The sequence below is a fragment of the Lynx rufus genome, unplaced genomic scaffold (assembly GCF_022079265.1).
Source record: "Lynx rufus isolate CCGP_SWC_20201006 ecotype Redwood Valley unplaced genomic scaffold, mLynRuf1.p SCAF_3, whole genome shotgun sequence".
NCBI classification, from domain to species: domain Eukaryota; kingdom Metazoa; phylum Chordata; class Mammalia; order Carnivora; family Felidae; genus Lynx; species Lynx rufus.
Genome location: NW_025814845.1, coordinates 29,558,156 through 29,579,004, shown reverse-complemented (window position 1 = coordinate 29,579,004; position 20,849 = coordinate 29,558,156). Strand labels below are relative to the sequence as shown.

Here is a 20,849-nt window from a genome sequence, read left to right as displayed (position 1 = left end):
GGTGTAATATGCATGGGTAGAGGAGAGAGAGGTGGAGAGGGGTGGACAGAGGCAAGTAAGATATCTCTGTCTAGGAGTCAAAGCTGCTGTAGGTCTAGGAATAAGATTTTAGGTAAAGTGTTTTTCTTTTGTACTGTCAGAAAGAAATATTTCTAGCCAGAAATAAGGGCTAAGAAAAATGTCAGTGAACAAGAATTAGTTCAATGAAATAATCCCAGAAGTTAAAAAAAAATTTTTTTAATGTTTCTTTATTTTTTAAGAGACAGAGAGACAGAGTGTGAGTGGGGAAGGGGCAGAGAGAGAGAGGGAGATAAAGAATCTGAAGCAGGCTCCAGGCTCTGAGCTGTCAGCACATCGAACCCATCAGCCGTGAGATCATGACCTGAGCCGAAGTCAGACACTTAACTGACTGAGACACCCAAGCACCCCTCCCAAAAGTTTTAACTGAAGGGTCAAAACTGAAAAGATACTGTTAGTTTTCTCTTTTTTCTCATTCACTAGATTCTTTGGTGGCTAACTCTGCTACCAAAGAATTAGGAAGGATAAATTCTGAAATTCTTTCTTTATTTAAAACAAATGAAGAGAGGGGTGTGGAGATCACATACATTTTAAAAAGTAGGACATAACTAACATGTCCTGAGGAAATAAGACCTTAGGTGTGGAGAATAAGTTTAGGAATTCCCTGGGCTTGCACCAAGGGTTAACGGTTAACGAGGCATAAAGAATTACAAAACCATAGGGTGCTCTCACCCAAGTTTGGGTAAACAAGGTAAGACTCCCAGAATAAAGTAGGGAGGGGCCTAGGCCCCCAGAATAGAGAGGAAGAGGCAAAGGTCCCAGAATAGAGAGGGAGGCAAAGGCCCCCAATACATGGGTATATGAGGTAAGCAAGATTAGGCATTCAGATGACCCCCCCCCCCCCTCAATTTAGTACTATGGCAGAAAGCTGCTTTTACAGGAGGGAAGGACCAAGTTAGGTAAACAGGTAAATAGAGCTATGGACCTCTGCACTGCAGGTGAAGCTGCCCAGAGCAGAGCTGATTAGCAAAAGAAAAGGTGCCTCATTAACCCTGAGGTTATTTGACTTATCTGCCTTATCCCCCAGGGGAGCTAAGATCAACAGATAACTGGTACCTCCTGTCTGCCATTAACAACCATCTGCCCATCTGCCCAGTGCCAGGATTCTTCTATTGACCCAAACCACAAACACCCTATATCTTCAAAACCCCCTTCCCTCATGCTCATGAGTTAATGTTCACAGATGCATTGTCTCTTTGTGGATGCCCATCACGTTTGTAAGCCTTCTGATCTTAATAAATATGGGGCAAGGACCCTTATTCAGGGCTCTGGTCTTTTCCTGGACATTAGCCATCTGTTGCATTTCAATCCCGTGTCCTGCTTTCTTGCTAGACAAGAAAGAACTTTAGACTTAGAGTCTACGACACTTAGGTCATAAATTATAAACATTTTACTAATATTTTCTCATTTTTGTTTTGCCAATCGATCAGTAACACAATTCTACAAATAATTCTTGGTTTCTATATTTTAACTTTGATTCCTTCCCCTTTATGGAAGTGATGATAAAGCATTTTAAATGAGTAAAGGTATGCAACAAACAACTTTTATTTAATAACCATGCAGAGCTTCATTTTATGGAAGAAAGGTCTTTGATATGTATTTAGTCTCTGAGTTACCAAGAGCTATTGGTGATGGCTGTCCAAATCTGTTTACTCTGGTGAGAGCAGACTAGAGCCAAGACTACACCTTTCTAAATCCATTTCAGTTTTCAGCAGTTTTACCATGATAAGAAAGAAGTAAAAATAAAGATAAGTCAGTAGAAGAGATGGAAGGAATTACTTAGAAAAACACTGAGAGGGCCCATACTGTGCTTAAAACACTATATACTTTTGGGGCACTTGGGTGGCTCAGTCAGTTGAGCGTCTCACAGTTCATGAGTTCAAGGCCCACATCAGGCTCACTGCTTTCATTGCAGAGCCTGCTTCAGATCCTCTGTCTCCTCTCTTTCTCTGCCCCTGCCCACTTGTGCTGTCTCAAAAATAAAACTAATTTAAAACACTATATACTTTTAAAGCTATACAAACTACCAGATTTTTACTATATTGAATATTTATATAAAGTTTCTTCATGTAAAATAATTTGAAATTTACAATATCTGTACATTAAAATGAAAGCCTAACACTGCTAAGTTATTTATATTTAGAACTATGATAAAAAGAGACTATTTAAAAAAATTATTTTTATTTATTTTTGAGAGAGAGAGAGAGAGAGAGAGAGAGAGAGAGAGAGAAGGCACGAGTGGGAGAGGAGCAGAAAGAGAGGGAGACACAGAAACCAAAGCAGGCTCCAGGCTCTGAGCTGTCAGCACAGAGCCTGACACGGGGCTCAAACCCACAAACTGTGAAATCATGACCTGAGCTGAAGTCGGACGCTTAACCGACTGAGCCACCCGGGAGCCCCGAGACTATTTTAGAAGTTTGCATCACTAGGGGTGTCTGGGTGGCTCAGTCAGTTAAGCATCCAATTTTGGCTAAGGTCATGATCTCGAGGTTCATGAGTTTGAGTCCTGCGTCGGGCTCTGTGCTGACAGCTCAGAGCCTGGAGTCTGCTTCAGATTCTGTGTCTCCCTCTCTCTCTGCCCTCCCCTGCTCCTGCTCTCTCCTTTCGCTCTCTCAAAATAAATAAATATTAAAAAAAAAGGGGGGGGTGCCTGGGTGGCTCAGTTGGTTGAGTGTCTGACTTCAGCTCAGGTCATGATCTCATGGTTCGTGGGTTCGAGCCCCCCGTCAGGCTCTGGGCTGACAGCTCAGAGCCTGGAGCCCGCTTTGGATTCTGTGTCTCCCTTTCTCTCTGATCCTCTCCCACTCACGTTCTGTCTCTCTCTGCCTCTCAAAAATAAAGAAACCTAATAAAAAAAAATTTAACAGTTTGCATCACTCAAAGTATTTCTCTTTTATGATTTATTTATGAATATTTTTATTCATAAAAATGTATTTTTTATACATAAAATGTATTTTTATACATAAAAATGATGTAGCTCAATAAATTTGGTTTATTGTGTTTTAAATGGAATTTTAAATATTTCCTTACTTTCCACTTAGTACAGCCACACCTACTGTGCTTCTGGGGGTGGACATAGTGGCAACAAAATTCCACTGGCGAGCCTGAGGGTCCCATCTTTCCACTGTATTCAGATAGCTCCAGCCATCATGTCCTCCTACTGCATACATGGGACCTTCCAATACAGCCACACCTACAAGGGGACAGGAAAGAAGCAATGACTTAAGATTTACCACTAAGCCTTAAAGATCACATTTTAACTAAAATATAAATACACAGTTTACTGCCTATGATTTCTTCTATGAGTTTTATGGCTCCAGGTCTTATGCTCAAGTCTTTAGTCCATTTTGAGTTTATTTTCATGTTTGCTGTAGGATAATGGCCCACTTGCATTCTTTTGTATGTGACTATACAGTTTTCCCAGCACCATTTATTGAAGACTGTCCTTTCCCCATTGTATATTCTTGGCTCCTTTGTTGTAAATTAGTTGAGCACACATGCATGGGTTTATTTCTGGTCCACTGATCTATGTGTCTATTTTTAAGCCAAATACCATTATGTCTTCATTGCTATAACTTTGCAGTATAGTTTGAAATCAGGGGGCGTGATGCCTCTGCTTTGTTGTCCCTCAAGTTTGTTTTGGCTATTCTGTATTTTTGTGTGGTTCCATCCAAATTTTAGAATTATTTGTTCTATTTCTTTGAAAAATGTCATTGGAATTTTGAAAGGGATTTTATTGAATTGGTAGACTCCTTTGGGTGGTACAACGAACCTTAAACATACAAATTTAACTAAGGAAACATTTATAATAAAGGTATCTGGTTACCACATAGCTCTTCTTGGTGGTAGGGGGGTAGGTGAGGGGGAAAAATAGCAGTATAGCCCTGGTCTTGTAAGATTTTTTTTTTAATGTTTATTTATTTTTGAGAGAGAGAGAGAGAGAGAAATAGAGTGAGAGAGCGAACAAGCATGAGCGGGGCAGGGGTAGAGACAGAGGGACAGACTGAGAATCCCAAGCAGGCTCTGTGGTGTCAGTGTGGAGCCCAACTCTGGGCTCAAACCCACGAACTGTGTGACCTCAGCCAAAATTGAGAGTTGGACACTCAACCAACTGAGCCACCCAGGTGCTCCTGATCTTATAAGTTTTAGAGGCAGTATCTTGAGGTCCAACAGTGGAAACTTATTTAAAACTATATAAGATGCATACATTGCTATATTTAGAAGATTTTTTGGGGTGTCTGGGTGGCTAAGTTGGTTAAGCAACTGACTTTGGCTCAGGACATGATTTTGCAACTCATGGGTTCAAGGCCAGCATCAGACTTCAACACAGAGCCCGCTTTAGATCCTCTGTCTCTCTCTCTGCCCCTCCTCTGTTCTTTCTCTCAAAAATAAATAAACATTTTTTTAAAAATTTAAAAAAATAGGGACACCTGGGTGGCTCAATCAGTTAAGCATCTAACTCTTCATCTCAGCTTGGGTCATGATCTCACTGTTTGTGAGTTCAAGCCTTACATCTGGCTCTGTGCTGATGGCATGGAGCCTACGTGGGATTCTGTCTCTCCTTCTCTCTGCCCCTCACCTGCTTGTGCTCTCTCTCAAAATAAATAAATAAACTTAAATAACCTTAAAAAATAAATCCTCATTTAAAAATTTTTTAAAAACATTTATTCATTTTTGAGAGACAGAGACAGAGTGTGAGTGGGGCAGAGAGAGAGGGAGACACAGAATCCAAAACAGGCTCCAGGCTCTGAGCTGTTGGCACAGAGCCTGACGTGGGGCTTGAACTCACAGACCATAAGATCATGACCTGAGCTGAAATCCAACACTTAACCAACTGAGCTACCCAGGCACCCAATAAATCCTCCTTATAAAAAATTTTAAAAAATAAAAGATTTTTCAATAATTCAGATTTAAGATATGTTTGAAAAAATCATTTTTATTCCTTTCCCCCTATTAATTCAAATTCATGACATTTTACTGTAGTTAGAGGTGATACCACAATCATTGGTGTGATTCATCATCAGGGAACCAAGCCAGATTCATTTGTTCCCTTATTCAACAAATATCTATTTAGTGTTTATTAAGTGCCAAGCACTTAATAAAAGAACAGATAAGGGCCCTGCCATCATGGACCTAATATTTTAATCAGGAAACAGGCAAAATATATCTCAGGTATTGGTAAGTGCTAATAAGAAAAATGGAACTGAATAAAAGGGTAGAGAGGGTCAGGGAAGACCTCTTAGATAAAATTACATCTGAACAAAAACACAAATGAAGTTAGGAAGCCAGACAGAGAGACAACTGAGAGAAGAGATGGTGAGGTAAAGGGAGCAGTATGTACAAACTACACATACACACACACACACACACACACACACAGCTCCAAATATATATAAAATATATCCAATTATATGTGTATATGTATGTGTGCAAAGTTAACTAAAGGGCAGGAAGAAACAATAATGGGTCTAATTCAACTCCTTTAACAGTATCTTTGAAAATAAATTCTAGGAGCAGAACCACTTCTTCCAAATGAAGTCTTTAGGTAATTCTCACATATAAAAGAGATAAAAGGAGTGTTTCCTATGTAAGAATTTCTTTTATAAGGTCAAATTGATTTATTATAGGATAAATTAGTAAGAACAAGGCTGTCTTGAATGAAAGATCTAAAAAAAAAAAAAACTTAAGACATTTGAACTATAGGATTATTCTTCTCTGAACTTGCTTCAATAAAACCTTATATGGTACCTAGAATGAACAATAGTATTCTATGCACAATCTGGTCTGCATAAAACACAGCTGGATCATGGGCATTCTCATTCTGTGTACTCTAAGAATCTACCTTAAGTTAAAATTAAATTTCTTTTCTCCATGGTGGGGAAAAGTATGCATTTGAATCACACACTATTGACCCTGGATTTTATGGTCAACTCAAGGTTATAAGTCTCACTCATGCTGCTTTCAAGATACACTCCCATTCTGTGCCTATGTAATAAGTTGATTTTATGGACTAAAGATTAATATTTTATGGTTTCCTTAATTAAATTTCATATAGTTAATTTTTAGCTCCCCTCTCAATACCTTGCCCTTAATCCTCTGGTTTTACTGTCTTATCAAACTTGAAACTTAAGATCAACTTTAATTGAAACCTAATCACAAAAAGTAGAAGAACTTATTTCTTTGATTTTTTTGTTGTCCAACTATCACACCAATCTTCATGCCTAGATAATTTACATTACTGATACTGGCTTTTTTTGGCAGCCTCTGCTCTGGTGCTCAGCATTAATAAATTGAATGTAGTACAAAGCTATGCTATCTAAACTGAATGATGCCTTCATTGCTGCTCATCCATCTTTTAATTCATCTTTTATGATGACCTATCAAATTCTTTATTGCAATTAATTTAAACCTTTTCCAAACTGTGATACATTGACAATATAGCCACAAATTTGTCTTACCGCTGAATGCATGCCTATTTTCAATGTGACGCTGTAGCGCCTCCCATAAAGAACAGTGTCCATCAATAAATGAATAGATGAATGGTACACACACACACACACACACACACAGCCATAAAAATGATGAGGTCATCCCATATGAGACATGCATGGACCTAGAGGGTATTATGCTAAGTGAAATAAGTGAGACTCAGAAAGGCAAATCTAAGAAATGAATAAACAAAAAAAGAGCAGCATCAGAATTATAAATACAGGGGTGCCTGGGTGGCTCACTCAGTTAAGTGTCCGACATCTCATGGTTCATGAGTTCAACCCCGCATTGGGTTCTGTGCTGATGGCTCAGAGCCTGGAGCCCACTTTGAATTCTGTGTTTCCCTCTCTCTGTCCCTCCCCTGCTCACACTGTCTCTCTCTCTCTCTCTCTCTCAAAAATAAACATTAAAAATTTTTTAAAAAAGAACTATAAATACAGAGAATGAACTGATAGTTGCCAGAGGGGAGGGAGATGGAGGGCTGGGCAAAATGCGTGGAGAGGGAAATATAGGCCTCCAGTTATTGAATGAGTAAGTCATGGGAATAAAAGGCAGAGCATAAAGAATATAGTCAATGGTACTGAAATAGGGATGTATAACAGGACAGATAGTAGCTATACTTATGGTGAACACAGCAGAATGTAAAAACTTGTCAAATCATTAAGCTGTATACCTGAAGCCAATGTGACATGGTGTGTCAACTAGACTCAAATAAATATTAATATAAATACATACATACATATATAAATAAGAAGAGTAGTCTTGATCTCTACTCTTTGGATCTGGGCTTGCCCATGTGACTTGTTTTGGCCAGTGCAACATTAGCAAGTACAATGCTAGCAGAAGCTTGAAAATTCTTTGTGCACTGTGGCTTGCCTTCTCTTGCTGCTTTTGAAACCCTGTGACTGGCACCATGTGAAGAAGCCTGGCTAGCCTGGTGAATGATTACAGGCATGTGGCCCAGTTGTCTCTACCTCAACAATCTACCTACCACTACACATGTAAATGAGGCTATCCTAGATCACCTAGCTGACCTGTGAGCCCACCAGAGATCCATGAAAAAATCTAGCAGAAATCATCTAAGGCAGGCATGCCAGACCAGAAAAATGCCTCAGCTGACCCACAGTTCCAACAGCTAAATATATGGTTGTTGTTTTAAACCTTTGACCTTTCGAGTTAGGCAGCAAAAGCTGGGTGATACAGATTCATTTCAAGCCCCATCTAATTTTATGTCCATCTGCTTCACTCATCTAACAATTCTTTTTATTTCATCAATTCTGTCTCCTATCAGAAAAGATAGATCATCTGATATAAGGCCCTAAGTTATCTTCTATCAGCTCAGAGTGAGCCATAGTTCCTTCAGAGTAAAGATAGTGTCTTCTTCATCTTTGTACACCTACAGAACAAAGAGCATGATGGCACATAGTACCTGCTAATCAATGTCAGTTTAGTGTTTTTTTGAATGAAAGAATGAAAAGTCTCTATCATTATATTCTCTGTGCCAGCTCAAGATTTCTCTGGGTTTTTACTCATTTCTGCTTAAAAAACAGGGGATATAGATGAAAAACAATAATGCTAAATTTTTTTTTTAATTTTTTTTTCAACGTTTTTTATTTATTTTTAGGACAGAGAGAGACAGAGCATGAACGGGGGAGGGGCAGAGAGAGAGGGAGACACAGAATCGGAAACAGGCTCCAGGCTCCGAGCCATCAGCCCAGAGCCCGACGCGGGGCTCGAACTCACGGACCGCGAGATCGTGACCTGGCTGAAGTCGGACGCTTAACCGACTGCGCCACCCAGGCGCCCCTAATGCTAAATATTTTTAAATAAACATTTCAATCAGGTTAGATTAACACTGATTGACAGAACACACATTTTAAAACGTGTTACACTAGAATCCTTAAATATCCATGTTTTCACTTGTGCGAGTTGCTGTTACATTCATGTATATTCTACTTCCCAGTTAAAGAGCATGTGAAGGAATGCTTGGTGACTGATTGCTGCTGACTCAGCAGCTGCCACATTGGTTTTCTTCTGCCTGGTACAGAATGTAAAAATGCTGTGGAAGCTTAATGATGATATCATGAATGAACGTGCATGGTTATACTCACCAAGGCCATGCCTGTGGGTGGACATAGGAGGCATCACACTCCAGGTTTTTGTTTTGGGGTTGTAGCATTCTACAGTGTTCAAAGTCTTCAGTCCATCTCTTCCTCCAACCACATACAGTTTGTCGTCTAACACTGCAACACCAAACTGCAGCCTCCTCCCATTCATATTTGCTACAGGAGTCCACATATTTGTACGAAGATCATACTTTTCAATGCTTGTTGCTCCTTCACAGTAATATATAGATATTATATAAAAGAATTTCACATTTGAGTACTTTATGATTTTATACACATAAAAGTATAATTTATTAGCATTGACAATAATACTTTTATTATATTTCATTGAGCTCCTGCATGGTCAGGCCCCTGCTTATGTCTCTGACCTCATCTCCTACTATTCTCCTGGGCATACACAAGGCTCTACATTAAAAGGTCAAGTGAGAAAGGATTACTTGTAACAGCTAGAAGTGGCAGGAAAAGCAGGGAAGTTTAGTGTCATGGAACCCAAAATAAAAAAAAACTGTAGCAGGTAGTTTTGAAGGAAGATGGTGGCAGAATAGGACAACCCTAGACTTGCCTCATCTCATGAATACAACTAGATAACTATCAGATACTCAATACACGAGAAATCGGTACAAAGACTGGCAGAACAAACTCCACATCTAAGGGTAGGAAAAAGGCCACATCAAAGATGGTAGGAAGTATGGAGACATGACTTGGGAGAGAAATGGATCATGGTCAATGCAGTGAGGAGGGAGTCATGGTATTAGAGAAGGGTGAGAGACAAACCAGCACACAGGGAACTGCATGGGGAAAATGAATCCCCTTAGCAACTGGGCTTGGAAAATGAGAGGGCATGAATTTCATGAGTTCTTGCAACCAGTGGGGCTTAGAACCTGGGGTTTTAAAATTCAGCATGCTTGGCTCTTGGAGACCTTGAAGAACATTGGGGCTGCTCTTAGAGAAAAGCATATCTGCAAGCTGACATACAGCACAGAAACAGCGACCCGAAGAGCACCTGGAGACACAGTGGAGAGGTTAGTTGCTTATATCGGAGTGTGTCCCGGGGAGGCAGCATTCATGGAGAGACCTCTCTAGTAACAAAGAAACTGGCAGGTGCCATTCTCTCTCCCCATCCCTCATCATAAGCACAGGGCCACCTGCAGGAACCAGCACAGTGCCAACACTCACCACCTACCTTGCTTACATCCAGCCCAGCACCCCCCAAACTCCAGTGGAACTGCCCTTCCCAGTCACACTTGCCTTCGTCCCAGCACAGGGGACCCCTTTCTCCAGAAGACCAGCCAAAACTCCTGCCAACTCTGCATCTGCTGACTGAGGAGTTTTGTGAGGCCTCAATTCCAGTGGTGGTGGTGACAGGTCTCTTTTCACAAGCAAACCAGAGCACTTCTAGTTAAAATGCACTACATTCAGGCCAGGGACCAAACACTGCCCATAACAAGCAAAGAGAGTCTCTGCAGACAATTGGTATGAAGGATAAAGTGGCCAGGACACAGCAACAAAAGCACACGCAGCACACACTGTACACACTCCTGGAAGTACCAGGCCCTGGGGAACAGGAGATACTACACTGCAGGGTACTATAAGGTCTCTTCTTTATAAAGCCATTACTCTCAAGAACAGGAGACATAGCTGACTTTCCAGAGAAATAGGCACAGAGACTTAGACAAATGAGAAAACAGAGCACAAAGTTTGGCTATAAAAGGGAGGAGAGAGAGAGGAATTACTAGACCAGTTGAGAGAGGTTTTATTTTGTTTTTAAAGCTGGATAAACTTGAGTTTGCTTAAATGCTCATGGGAAAGATCTACTTGTGAGGAAAGAAGCTGTAAATACAGGAGAGAAGGGATCCTACTTAACAGTGAGGTTCCTGAGGAATCAAGAAAGGGCAATGTCAGAGCACAGATGTGGAGCTGGCTTTCCTAAGAGGAGGGAAGGGATATACATTCTCCTGCGACCTGGAAGGACAAGAGCCTAAGTGAACATCATGGATTTTGGAAACTATCAGTGTGAGAAGTCTGGGGATAACTGCCTGGTCCTGTCTCTCTCTCTCTCTCTCTCTCTCTCTCTCTCTCTCTATATATATATATATATATATATATATATATATTTTTTTTTTTTTTAAGAACTGGAAGATTCCAGGAACTTTTGTTTGCTTTATGAAATGAGAAAAAAATTTAAAAGCGCCACCCCTCTAAAAAAATCCAACTTCCAGTTATGAAGAGTTCAATTAGAATCTATTTTAATTCTAAGTGTTGAATATCATATGCAATCAGAGCTCTTTATAGAATTAAAATCATAACAAATATTTATTCTGAAGTATTTGTTATAATTACTTCATCAGAGCACTAGTACTACTGGAAACTCCTAAAATTTAGAAAGAGTTTTGTTATATATATTATACATATAATATTATATATATAATCTATTTAGAATACTGTATATATAATATATGTATTTCTTCTCATACATTATAGTTTTTATTTTATTAATTTAACCTATGAAAGTCTTAAGTTATTTGGGATAGATTACAAGTCTTTTTCCATCTCTGTATTCTTTTTTTTTTTTTTAAAGATTTTATTTTTACACCCAACATAGGGCTCAAACTTACAACCCTGAGATCAAGAGCCACAGGCTACTGACCAAGCCAGCCAGGTGACCCATCATCTCTGTATTCTTCACAGCAACAGAGTTTCTTGTATGCAGTAGCTGTTCAAAAATATTTTTTGGGGGGCGCCTGGGTGGCGCAGTTGGTTAAGCGTCAGACTTCAGCCAGGTCACGATCTCGCGGTCCGTGAGTTCGAGCCCCGCGTCGGGCTCTGGGCTGACGGCTCAGAGCCTGGAGCCTGTTTCCGATTCTGTGTCTCCCTCTCTCTCTACCCCTCCCCCGTTCATGCTCTGTCTCTCTCTGTCCCAAAAATAAATAAACGTTGAAAAAAAAATTTTTTAAAAAACAAACAAAAAAAACAAAAAAAAACAAAAATATTTTTTGAGCTTGAATAATCTTTCTTTATAATTTTTAGCTATAATGAGATTTTATTCATACACTCAGATTATTTTATGTAATAGTATACTTTATTCATCACTCTGAATTTGATCTTAAAAAATGTCTTCATTCCATTAAAAAGGCAATGCTAGTCATCTTTCCTCACTTATGAAGTTAAGGAATATTTCTTTCATTTTAAGTTCTTTCTTTTACTTCTAGCTCACTAGGCAGTATCATAGTCCTATGAACTGCTAAGTAAAATTTCCTTTGCTAACACCAAACATAATTCTTAAAATAAAAACAAAAACAAATATCCCCAAATAACAAATTCCTAATAATTACAAAATTCTGTGTAGAAGCTTAAAACTTCCTTGACTTATACTTAAAGATTAGCCTTTAAAAAAGTAAGCAGAAATATATGCTAACATTTTCTTAGTGGTTATTTAAAAACATTACCAGTTTATGTGTTAGGCTCTACACTAAGTTATATGTAGGGACCAAGAACCCAGTGATCAGATTGCCCTCCAATTAATGCAAATTGCTCTCCATTATAAAGACACTGGGTACAAAATAAGTTGAGGCCAGGGAAGATAGCTTGAATAGGATAGAAGGTAAGAGTAACTGATGTCTAGCAAAGACTCAGAAATAAAGTTGGTCAAGTAGTAAGGGCCAGATTACAGAAAGTCTTCAAACCTAAAAAGAGGAATTTATGTCTTATGTGGTAAGAAGTAAAGACTATTATAATTTTTAGCAGAGTAATGGCATATAAACAGAAGAAATAATGAAACAGAGGGTATAGTCTCCCACGTCAATGCCTGATCTGAATCCTGATTCCATCCCTAATTAGCTGTGTATTCTGGGGAAAGGTAGTTAACTTTTCTAAGTCCAGGTATCCTAGAGCAATAGCAACATTCAACTCTTACAGCTGTTATGAACATGAAATTAAAAATGATAGGTGAAGCACTTAACATAATGCCTAGCACATACTAACAACACAATGAGCACAATGAATGCTATTCCTATGTTAAATGAATGTGATCAAAAGATGTAGGCTGATAGGGGGCTACCTGGTACTAGAAAGTAGCAATGGAAATTTAGAAGAACAGACCCCTTTCAAAGACTATTTGGTGACTGTCAGAAGGTACGATTTAGAGGGAAGGGAGGGAGGGATGGGAAAGAAAGAAAGAGAGAGATATATTATTCACTTTGGGTACTTAGTATCTGAGTTCCTTCTCATGCAAGGGGAATTTTCCACCGTAGGAAAGAGCTTTGATGAGAGGCAGAAACCCATCTACCATGAAGCTGAAAAGACAGATATTGATCCTCATTGTCCTTGGAGGCTTAGGGCCCAGGAAGCTGGTAAAAATGGATGCTTAAACCTAGGATTTAAAATCTAAGGCAGGCATTATAAAGAAGGTGCAGTGGATATAGTTCCTGCCCATTTCTCAACAGCCTTCTTTATCTGCTTAAATGAGCCAGAGTTGGTATCCGTTGAAAGACACTGAATTACAGTTCCGAGTCCTCGAGTCTGGGAGACATGGGTCAGAACACACAAAATTTGAGATGAAAGTTGGACAACAAACAGATATTTTATACAAGTTGGAAATATGAGCATAAAAGCAACACAATGGTATAAGGAATACAGAAATAACCATTAAAGCCTTGAAAAAGAGAGGGAAAGATGGAGAGGAAGAAGTGCCAGTAACGACTACAAAGCTGAGCACCAGTTCCAAGCATGTAGTAAACACTTAATAAGTATTTGCAGATTGATTACCTGGACTGTAGAGTGCTCCAAAAATGCCAAATATTTATACTATAACTCTCATCAGTTATCTAACTTTATGTATTTCTGTAGCATTCAGTGATGAAGCCTATATTTAGAACTTCAGCATCTATAAATACATAGTACTCTATTATGTTCTGTGGGATAATATCTACAGCTATATCTTTGTTACCATGAGGCTAAAAGTTAAATCACAATAAAAGACTTTCGATTAGAGCTCATAGTTTTATATTCTTTAAAGATATCAGGTAGAAAAGAAATCTTTGAATGTGAATAATGCATCAAGGGCTTAAGTCATACAAATAATTCAAGAGATGGCAAAGGACAACCTTCATTCATCTGGCAAATATTTATTGATGTTATCTATGGGCAAGGCACTGATCTAGGCTCTGTGGGATATATTCTTGAAAAAAACAAAAAGCAAAAAACAAAAAAACCAAGTTTCTTGCTTTCCAGAGCTTACTTGTGGGTAAGAGGTAGACGATAAATCAATGGATCAGGTGCTATGAAGAAACATAAGAACAAGACAGAAAGAGGTAGGCCAAAGATTAGAGAGTGATGAACAGGTGATGACTGGCCATGGAAGTCTTCTTTGGTAAACTGATGTCTGGGAATCTAAGTGAATAAATTCTGCGAGGCATTCCAACATCAGAGCACATAGCATTCCAGTGAGAGGGAACAGCTAATATCCCCAGTGTGGGATAATGTTTGGCTTGTTACGTGAACAGGGAGGCCAGCGGGGCTAGAACACAAAAGAGAGGAGAAGTGGAATGAATGAGCTGAGCTCAGAAAGGTAGTCTGAAGTCAGACAGGTGTTGTCAGGGAATTTCAGGCGGCTATTAGTACTAGGAAATCAGAGGGAGATCAATGTACACTGAGAGATAATACACAGAAAGCTTCTAGCACAATACCTGACATTGGGTAGGCACTATATGTGGTATTTGTTACTATTATTGTTACTATTAGTAAAAACTGTTACAAGAACAACACAAAGAATTCCCAGATACCTTTGGTACAGATTTCCCAAATATTGAGGTTTTATATTTGCTCTCACTATATACGGGTATGTAGAATTTTTTTTTTTCCTGAACTGTTTAAGTTGTAGAAATGATACCTTGTACCCTAAATACTTCAGTGTGTCTTCCTCAAGACAAGAAACCCTATCACAAAACCACAATACAATGATCAAAATCTGGAAATTAACATTTATACAATGCCGTCATCTAATCTACAGACTTAATTTGGATCTTATCATTTGTTCCAATTATGTCCTTTATAGCAAAAGAAATTCAAGATGATGCATTATAATAGTTGTCATATCTCTTTAGTCTCCTGAAATGTGGAATAATTCCTGAATCTTTTCTGTATTTCATGATATTAGCATTTTGGAAAATTACAGACAGACTAGTTATTTTGTAGAATGTCTCTCAACTTGGATTTGTTTGTTTCTTTTCTCATGATTAAGTTTGGATTATACACTTTTGGCAAGCGTAACTACAGATGTACAGATGAGTTCTTCTTACTGTCTCCCACAAGAGGAACATACTACTGATTAGTCTTGTTACTGGCAATAAGACATCGATCATTTGGTTAAGGTGCTGTCTGCCATGTTTTCTCCACTGTAAAGATACTATTTCACCCTTTGTAACTACTAAGCAAGTGGTTGGAAGATACTTGGAGGCTAATTATCCTGTTCTCAAACCTTCACCTACTGATTGCAGCATCTATGAATGATTCTTGACTGAATTAGTTATCATTAAGGTGGTTGCCAAATGGTACTTTTTCTAGTCCCATCTTTCCTTCTATATTTATTAGTTGGCATTCAAAGAAAACCTTCCCTTCTCCAATCTTTATTTGTGTAAGAGTGGGCTCATGCATCCTTACTGATTTACTAAATGATAATCTTTTATCATCATTATCTATTTTGATGCTGAAATTATCCTAGATTTGGACAGTAGTAGCCTCTACAAATGGCCTCTTCTGTCCCTTGACTGTCTCCATTATTCTTTGACCACTTCTTTACTTTCTGGCACTACAAGATGTGCTGGGTTTATCTTGTCTTTTTCCAGTCCTGGAAACAGCCATTTCTCTAAAAAAGCTCATTGGCTATATGTATTACTAATTAAAGTTCTTTTTTCCCCTCTTCCCCCAAATAAAAAATGATTTAATACCTTTTGTTGAATCCATTCCTCCAACTGCAAATAGTGTTCCAACCGTTGACTTTCTAGGTTTTGTCCGAGGGCTTTGTAACATGGGTCGTCTCTCTGGTAATAAGTGGTACTTCATCGCTTCCATAATAAGTTTCTGACATTCTATATCATCCCGGAAAAGTGCATTATTTTCCATATCTGCCAGGAACTAGAAAAGAATAGGGAGTATGTACACCGAGTGACCAAGAAAATAGTAATTAAAAGAATAACCTGTATAGTTCACAAATGGGAATTATCTCATTGAGAAAAAAAATCCATGTGTGGACATCTATTTTTAACTAAAATGTGCAATATTTACAAGATTTACATTTTAAATTTCATTGAAAAACATAAACTGACCGGATAACTGGCATACTCTAAAACCTGAGTGGTGCTTATCTCTGGGTAGTGGGGAAACTGCTGCTTCTTAAATAAACTTTTTTACTGCTTTTCTATATTGTTTAGATTTTCTAAAATAAATCATTTTACTTTTTCTTTTAATTTATTTTTTTATTTACACCCAAGTTAGCATATAGTGCAATAATGATTTCAGGAGTAGATTCTTTAATGCCCCTTACCCATTTAGCCCATCCCCTCTCCCACAACCCCTCCAGAAACCCTCTGTTTGTTCTCCATATTTAAGAGTCTCTTATGTTTTGTCCACCTCCCTGTTTTTATATTATTTTTGCTTCCCTTATGTTCATCTGTTTTGTCTCTTAAAGTCCTCATATGAGTGAAGTCATATGATTTTTGTCTTTCTTGGACTAATTTTGCTTAGCATAATACCCTCTAGTTCCATCCATGTAGTTGCAAATGGCAAGATTTCATTCTTTTTGATTGCCAAGTAATACTCCATTGCATATATATACCACGTCTTCTTTATCCGTTCATCCATCGATGGACATTTGGGCTCTTTCCATACTTTGGCTATAAACATTGGGGTGCTTGTGCCCCTTCAAAAGAGCATACCTCTATCCCTTGGATAAATGCCAAGTAGGGCAATTGCTGGGTCGTGGGTAGTTCTATTTTTAATTTTTTGAGGAACATCCATACTGTTTTACAGAGTGGCTGCATCAGCTTGCATTGCCACCAGCAATGCAAAAGAGATCCTCTTTCTCAGCATCCTCATCAACATCTGTTGTTGCCTGAGTTGTTAATGTTAGTCATGCTGATAGGTGTGAGGTGGTATCTCATTGTGGTTTTGATTAGTATTTCTCTGATGATGAGTGATGTGGAGCATTTTTTCATGTGTCTGTCAGCCATTTGGATGTCTTCTTTGGAGAAGTGTCTATTCACATCTTTTGCCCATTTCTTCAATGCATTATTTGTTTTTTGGGTGTTGAGTTTGATCAGCTCTTTATAGATTTTGGATACTAACCCTTTATCTGATTGTTATTTGCAACTATCTTCTCCCATTCTATTGGCTTCCTTTTAGTTTTGCTGATTGTTTCCTTTGCTGTGCAGAAGCTTTTTATTTTGATGAGATCCCAATAGTTCATTTTTGCTTTTGTTTCCCTTGCCTCTGGAGACATGTTGAGTAAGAAGTTGCTGTGGCCAAGGTCAAAGAGGTTTTTGCCTGCTTTCTCCTCGAGGATTTTGATGGCTTCCTGTCTTACACTGAGGTCTTTCTTCCATTTTGAGTTTATTTTTGTGTATGGTGTAAGAAAGTGATCCAGGTTCATTCTTCTGCATGTTGCCGTCCGGTTTTCCCAGCACCACTTGCTGAAGAGACTGTCTTTATTCCATTGGGTATTCTTTCCTGCTTTGTCAAAGATTAGCTGGCCATACATGTTTGGGTCCATTTCTGGGTTCTCTATTCTGTACCATTGATCTGAGTGTCTGTTCTTCTGCCAGTACCATACTGTCTTGATGATTACAGCTTTGTAATATGGCTTGAAGTCTGGGATTGTGATGCCTCCAGCTTTGGTTTTGTTTTCAAGATTGCTTTGGCTATTCGGGGTCTTTTCTGGTTCCATACAAATTTTTAGGATTATTTGTTCTAGATCTGTGAAGAATGCTGTTGTTATTTTGATAGGGATTGCACTGAATATGTAGATTGCTTTGGGTAGTATCAACATTTTAACAGTATTTGTTCTTCCTATCTAGGAGCATGGAATCTTTTTCCATTTTTTTGTGTCTTCTTCAATTTCTTTCATAAGCTTTCTATACTTTTCAGCATATAGATTTTTCACCTCTTGGTTAGATTTATTCCTAGGTATTTTATGGTTTTTGGTGCAGCTGTAAATGGGATCAATTCCTTGATTTCTCTTTCTGTTGCTTCATTGTTGGTGTTTAGGAATGTAACCGATTTCTGTGCATTGATTTTATATCCTGCAACTTTGCTGAATTCATGAATCAGTTCTAGCAGTTTTTTGGTGGAATCTTTTGGGTTTTCCATATAGAGTATCATGTCATCTGCAAAGAGTGAAAGTTTGACCTCCTCCTGGCCCATTTGGATGCCTTTTATTTCTTTGTGTTGTCTGCCCATTCATTCTTTAGTAGGATGTTCTTTAGTCTCCCAAGTATTTGTTGTCTTCCCAACTTTTTTCTTGTGGTTGATTTTCAGTTTCATAGCGTTGTGAACTAAAAATATGCAAGGTATGATCTCGATCTTTTTGTACTTGTTGAGGACTGATTTGTGTCCCATTATGTGATCTATTCTGGAGAATGTTCCATGTGTACTCGAGAGGAATGTGTACTTTGCTGCTTTAGAATGAAATGTTCTGTATATATCTGTTAAGTCCATCTGGTCCAGTGTGTCATTCAAAGCCATTGTTTCCTTATTGATTTTGTTTAGATGATCTTTCCATTGTTGTAAGTGGGGTGTTGAAGTCCCCTACTATTTTGGTATTATTATCAATGAGTTTCTGTATATTTGTGATTAATTGATTTATATATTTGGATTCTTCTACATTTGGGGCATAGATGTTTACAACTGTTAGGTCTTCTTGGTCGATAGACCCCTTAGTTATGATATAATGCCCTTCTTCATCTCTTATTAGTTTTCATTTTAAAATCTAGATTGTCTGATATAAGTATGGCCACTCTGGCTTTCTCTTGGCGACCATTAGCATGATAGATGTTTCTCCATCCCCTTATTTTCAATTTGAAGGTGTTGTTAGGTCTAAAATGGGTCTCTTGTAAACATTAGGTAGATGGGTCTTGTTTTCTTATCCATTCTGTTACCCTATGTCTTTTGAATAGAGCGTTTAGTCCATTGACATTTAGAGTGAGTACTGAAAGATATGAATTTATTACCATTGTGTGTTGCCTGTAAGGTTGGCATTTCTGGTGGTGTTCTCTGGTCCTTTCTAGCCTTTGTTGCTTTTGGTCTTTTTTGTTTTGTTTTGTCCTTTCTCTCCTCAGAGAGTCCCCCTTAAAATTTCTTGCAGGGCTGGTTTAGTGGTCACTAACTCTGACTTTTTCTTTGTGTGGGAAACTTTTTCTCTCTCCTTCTATTTTGAATGACAGCCTTGCTGGATAAAGAATTCTTCACTGCATATTTTTCCGATTCAGCATATTGAATATATCCTGCCACTCTTTTCTGGCCTGCCAAGTTTCTGTGGATAGGTCTGCTGCGAACCTGATCTGTCTTCCCTTGTAGATTAGGACTTTTTTTCCCTTGCTGCTTTCAGGATTCTTTCCTTGTCTGTGTATTCTGTGAATTTGACTGATATGCCTTGTTGATGGTTTTTGTTGACTCTAATGGGAGTTCTCTGTGCTTCCTGGATTTTGATGTCTGTGTCTTTTCCCAGGTTAGGAAAGTTTTGTGCTATCATTTGCTCACATAAGCCTTCTACCCCTTTTTCTCTCTCTTCACCCTCTGGGACCCCTATAACCCAGATGTTATTTCTTTTTAATGAGTCACCGAGTTCTCTAATTCTTATATTTTATATTATATATATATCTTATATATAAGAATATATTCTTCTATTCTTTTGCCTTGGTTTCCCTCTTTTTTTCTGCTTCATTCTTCTCCATAGGTTTGTCCTCTATATCGCTGAGTTGCTGCCTTGCTTCATCCATCCTTACCGCTGTGGCATCCATTCAAGACTGCATCTCAGTTATAACATTTTTAATTTCGTCCTGACTACATTTTACTTCTTTTATCTCCACAGAAAGGGATTCTATGCTTTTTTCAACCCCAGTTAGTAATCTTATTATCATATTCTAAATTCTGGTTCAGACATCTTGCTTGTGTCTGTGTTGATTAAGTCCCTGGCTGTCATTTCTTCCTGTTCTTTCTTTTGGGGTGAATTCCTGCTGAGTTCTTGGTTCAAGTTATACAGATTGTTGAGTTAATCCTCAGATCAATATTTTAGGTGTGCAAGATGGTTTGGTGTTGTTCTAGCTGCATTTCAGGGACAAGAGACACAAGAAACTTCCATGCTGCTCTGCCATCTTGGTCCCTCCCCATAATTTATATTTTAAACAACTTCCCAGGTGATGCTGATCCTATACTTGGAGACCACAATTTGAAACAAATGGGCTAATCCAATGGATTTTCTGTCATTATCTTGTCTCTTTGAACAAGATCATAATATCTGATAATGTTAAAATTTCCTCCTTCTTAGACTGGAATCTCTTTTTAATCTTTATTTATGTTTGAGAGAGAGAGAGAGGGAGACACAGAATCTGAAGCAGGCTCCAGGCTCTGAGCTGTCAGCACAGAGCCCGACGTGGGGCTCGAACTCACAAACCGTGAGCTCATGACCTGAGCCAAAGTCAGATACTCAACCGACTGAGCCACCCAGGCACCCCAGACTTGAATCTGTTTTTAACAGCACTCCAGTTATTTAGGCAGGTTTAGGAACTACCACTAAATCCTACTATTTCCTAGGGTTCCACTCCTAGTGCCCTTGTGTTCTCTTTGGTCATGTCATTCTCTTCCTTTTGGCTTCAACAACCTAATAATAAATTTTCAAAACTCCTTCCTAGACTCCAAGAGGATTAAAGGTACCAAGAAGCTCTGGGAACATGATTCTTCCACTTTCTTCTCACCTTCAAAATCAGCTCTTCATCCTCAATTCCTTGTCTTAATTGACAGCACCTTCCTTAACCTACTTGGACAAATCAGAATCATTTTGGAGCCCTCTGTTATTTGTACCCTCCCCTTTCAACTGATCATTAACTTGTATCAATTCTAATTCCTAAATAGCTCTTGAGCCTGGTAATTTCTCTACCTCCACTGCCA

At 38.5% G+C, this 20,849-nt stretch overlaps 1 protein-coding gene across 3 annotated transcripts in view; it reads right to left on the bottom strand.

Annotated features, from left to right (window-relative positions):
* KLHL5 (kelch like family member 5) overlaps window positions 1–20,849 on the bottom strand; it is an 88,747-nt gene that overhangs the window by 16,193 nt on the left and 51,705 nt on the right. For all 3 annotated transcript variants that reach the window (XM_047091344.1, XM_047091345.1, XM_047091343.1), the window contains 3 exons: window positions 15,638–15,824; window positions 8,679–8,903; window positions 3,109–3,271 (listed from right to left, as the gene is read on the bottom strand). In XM_047091344.1, coding sequence (XP_046947300.1) covers window positions 3,109–3,271; window positions 8,679–8,903; window positions 15,638–15,824 — 575 coding nt within the window. The remainder of the gene's footprint in view (window positions 1–3,108; window positions 3,272–8,678; window positions 8,904–15,637; window positions 15,825–20,849) is intronic.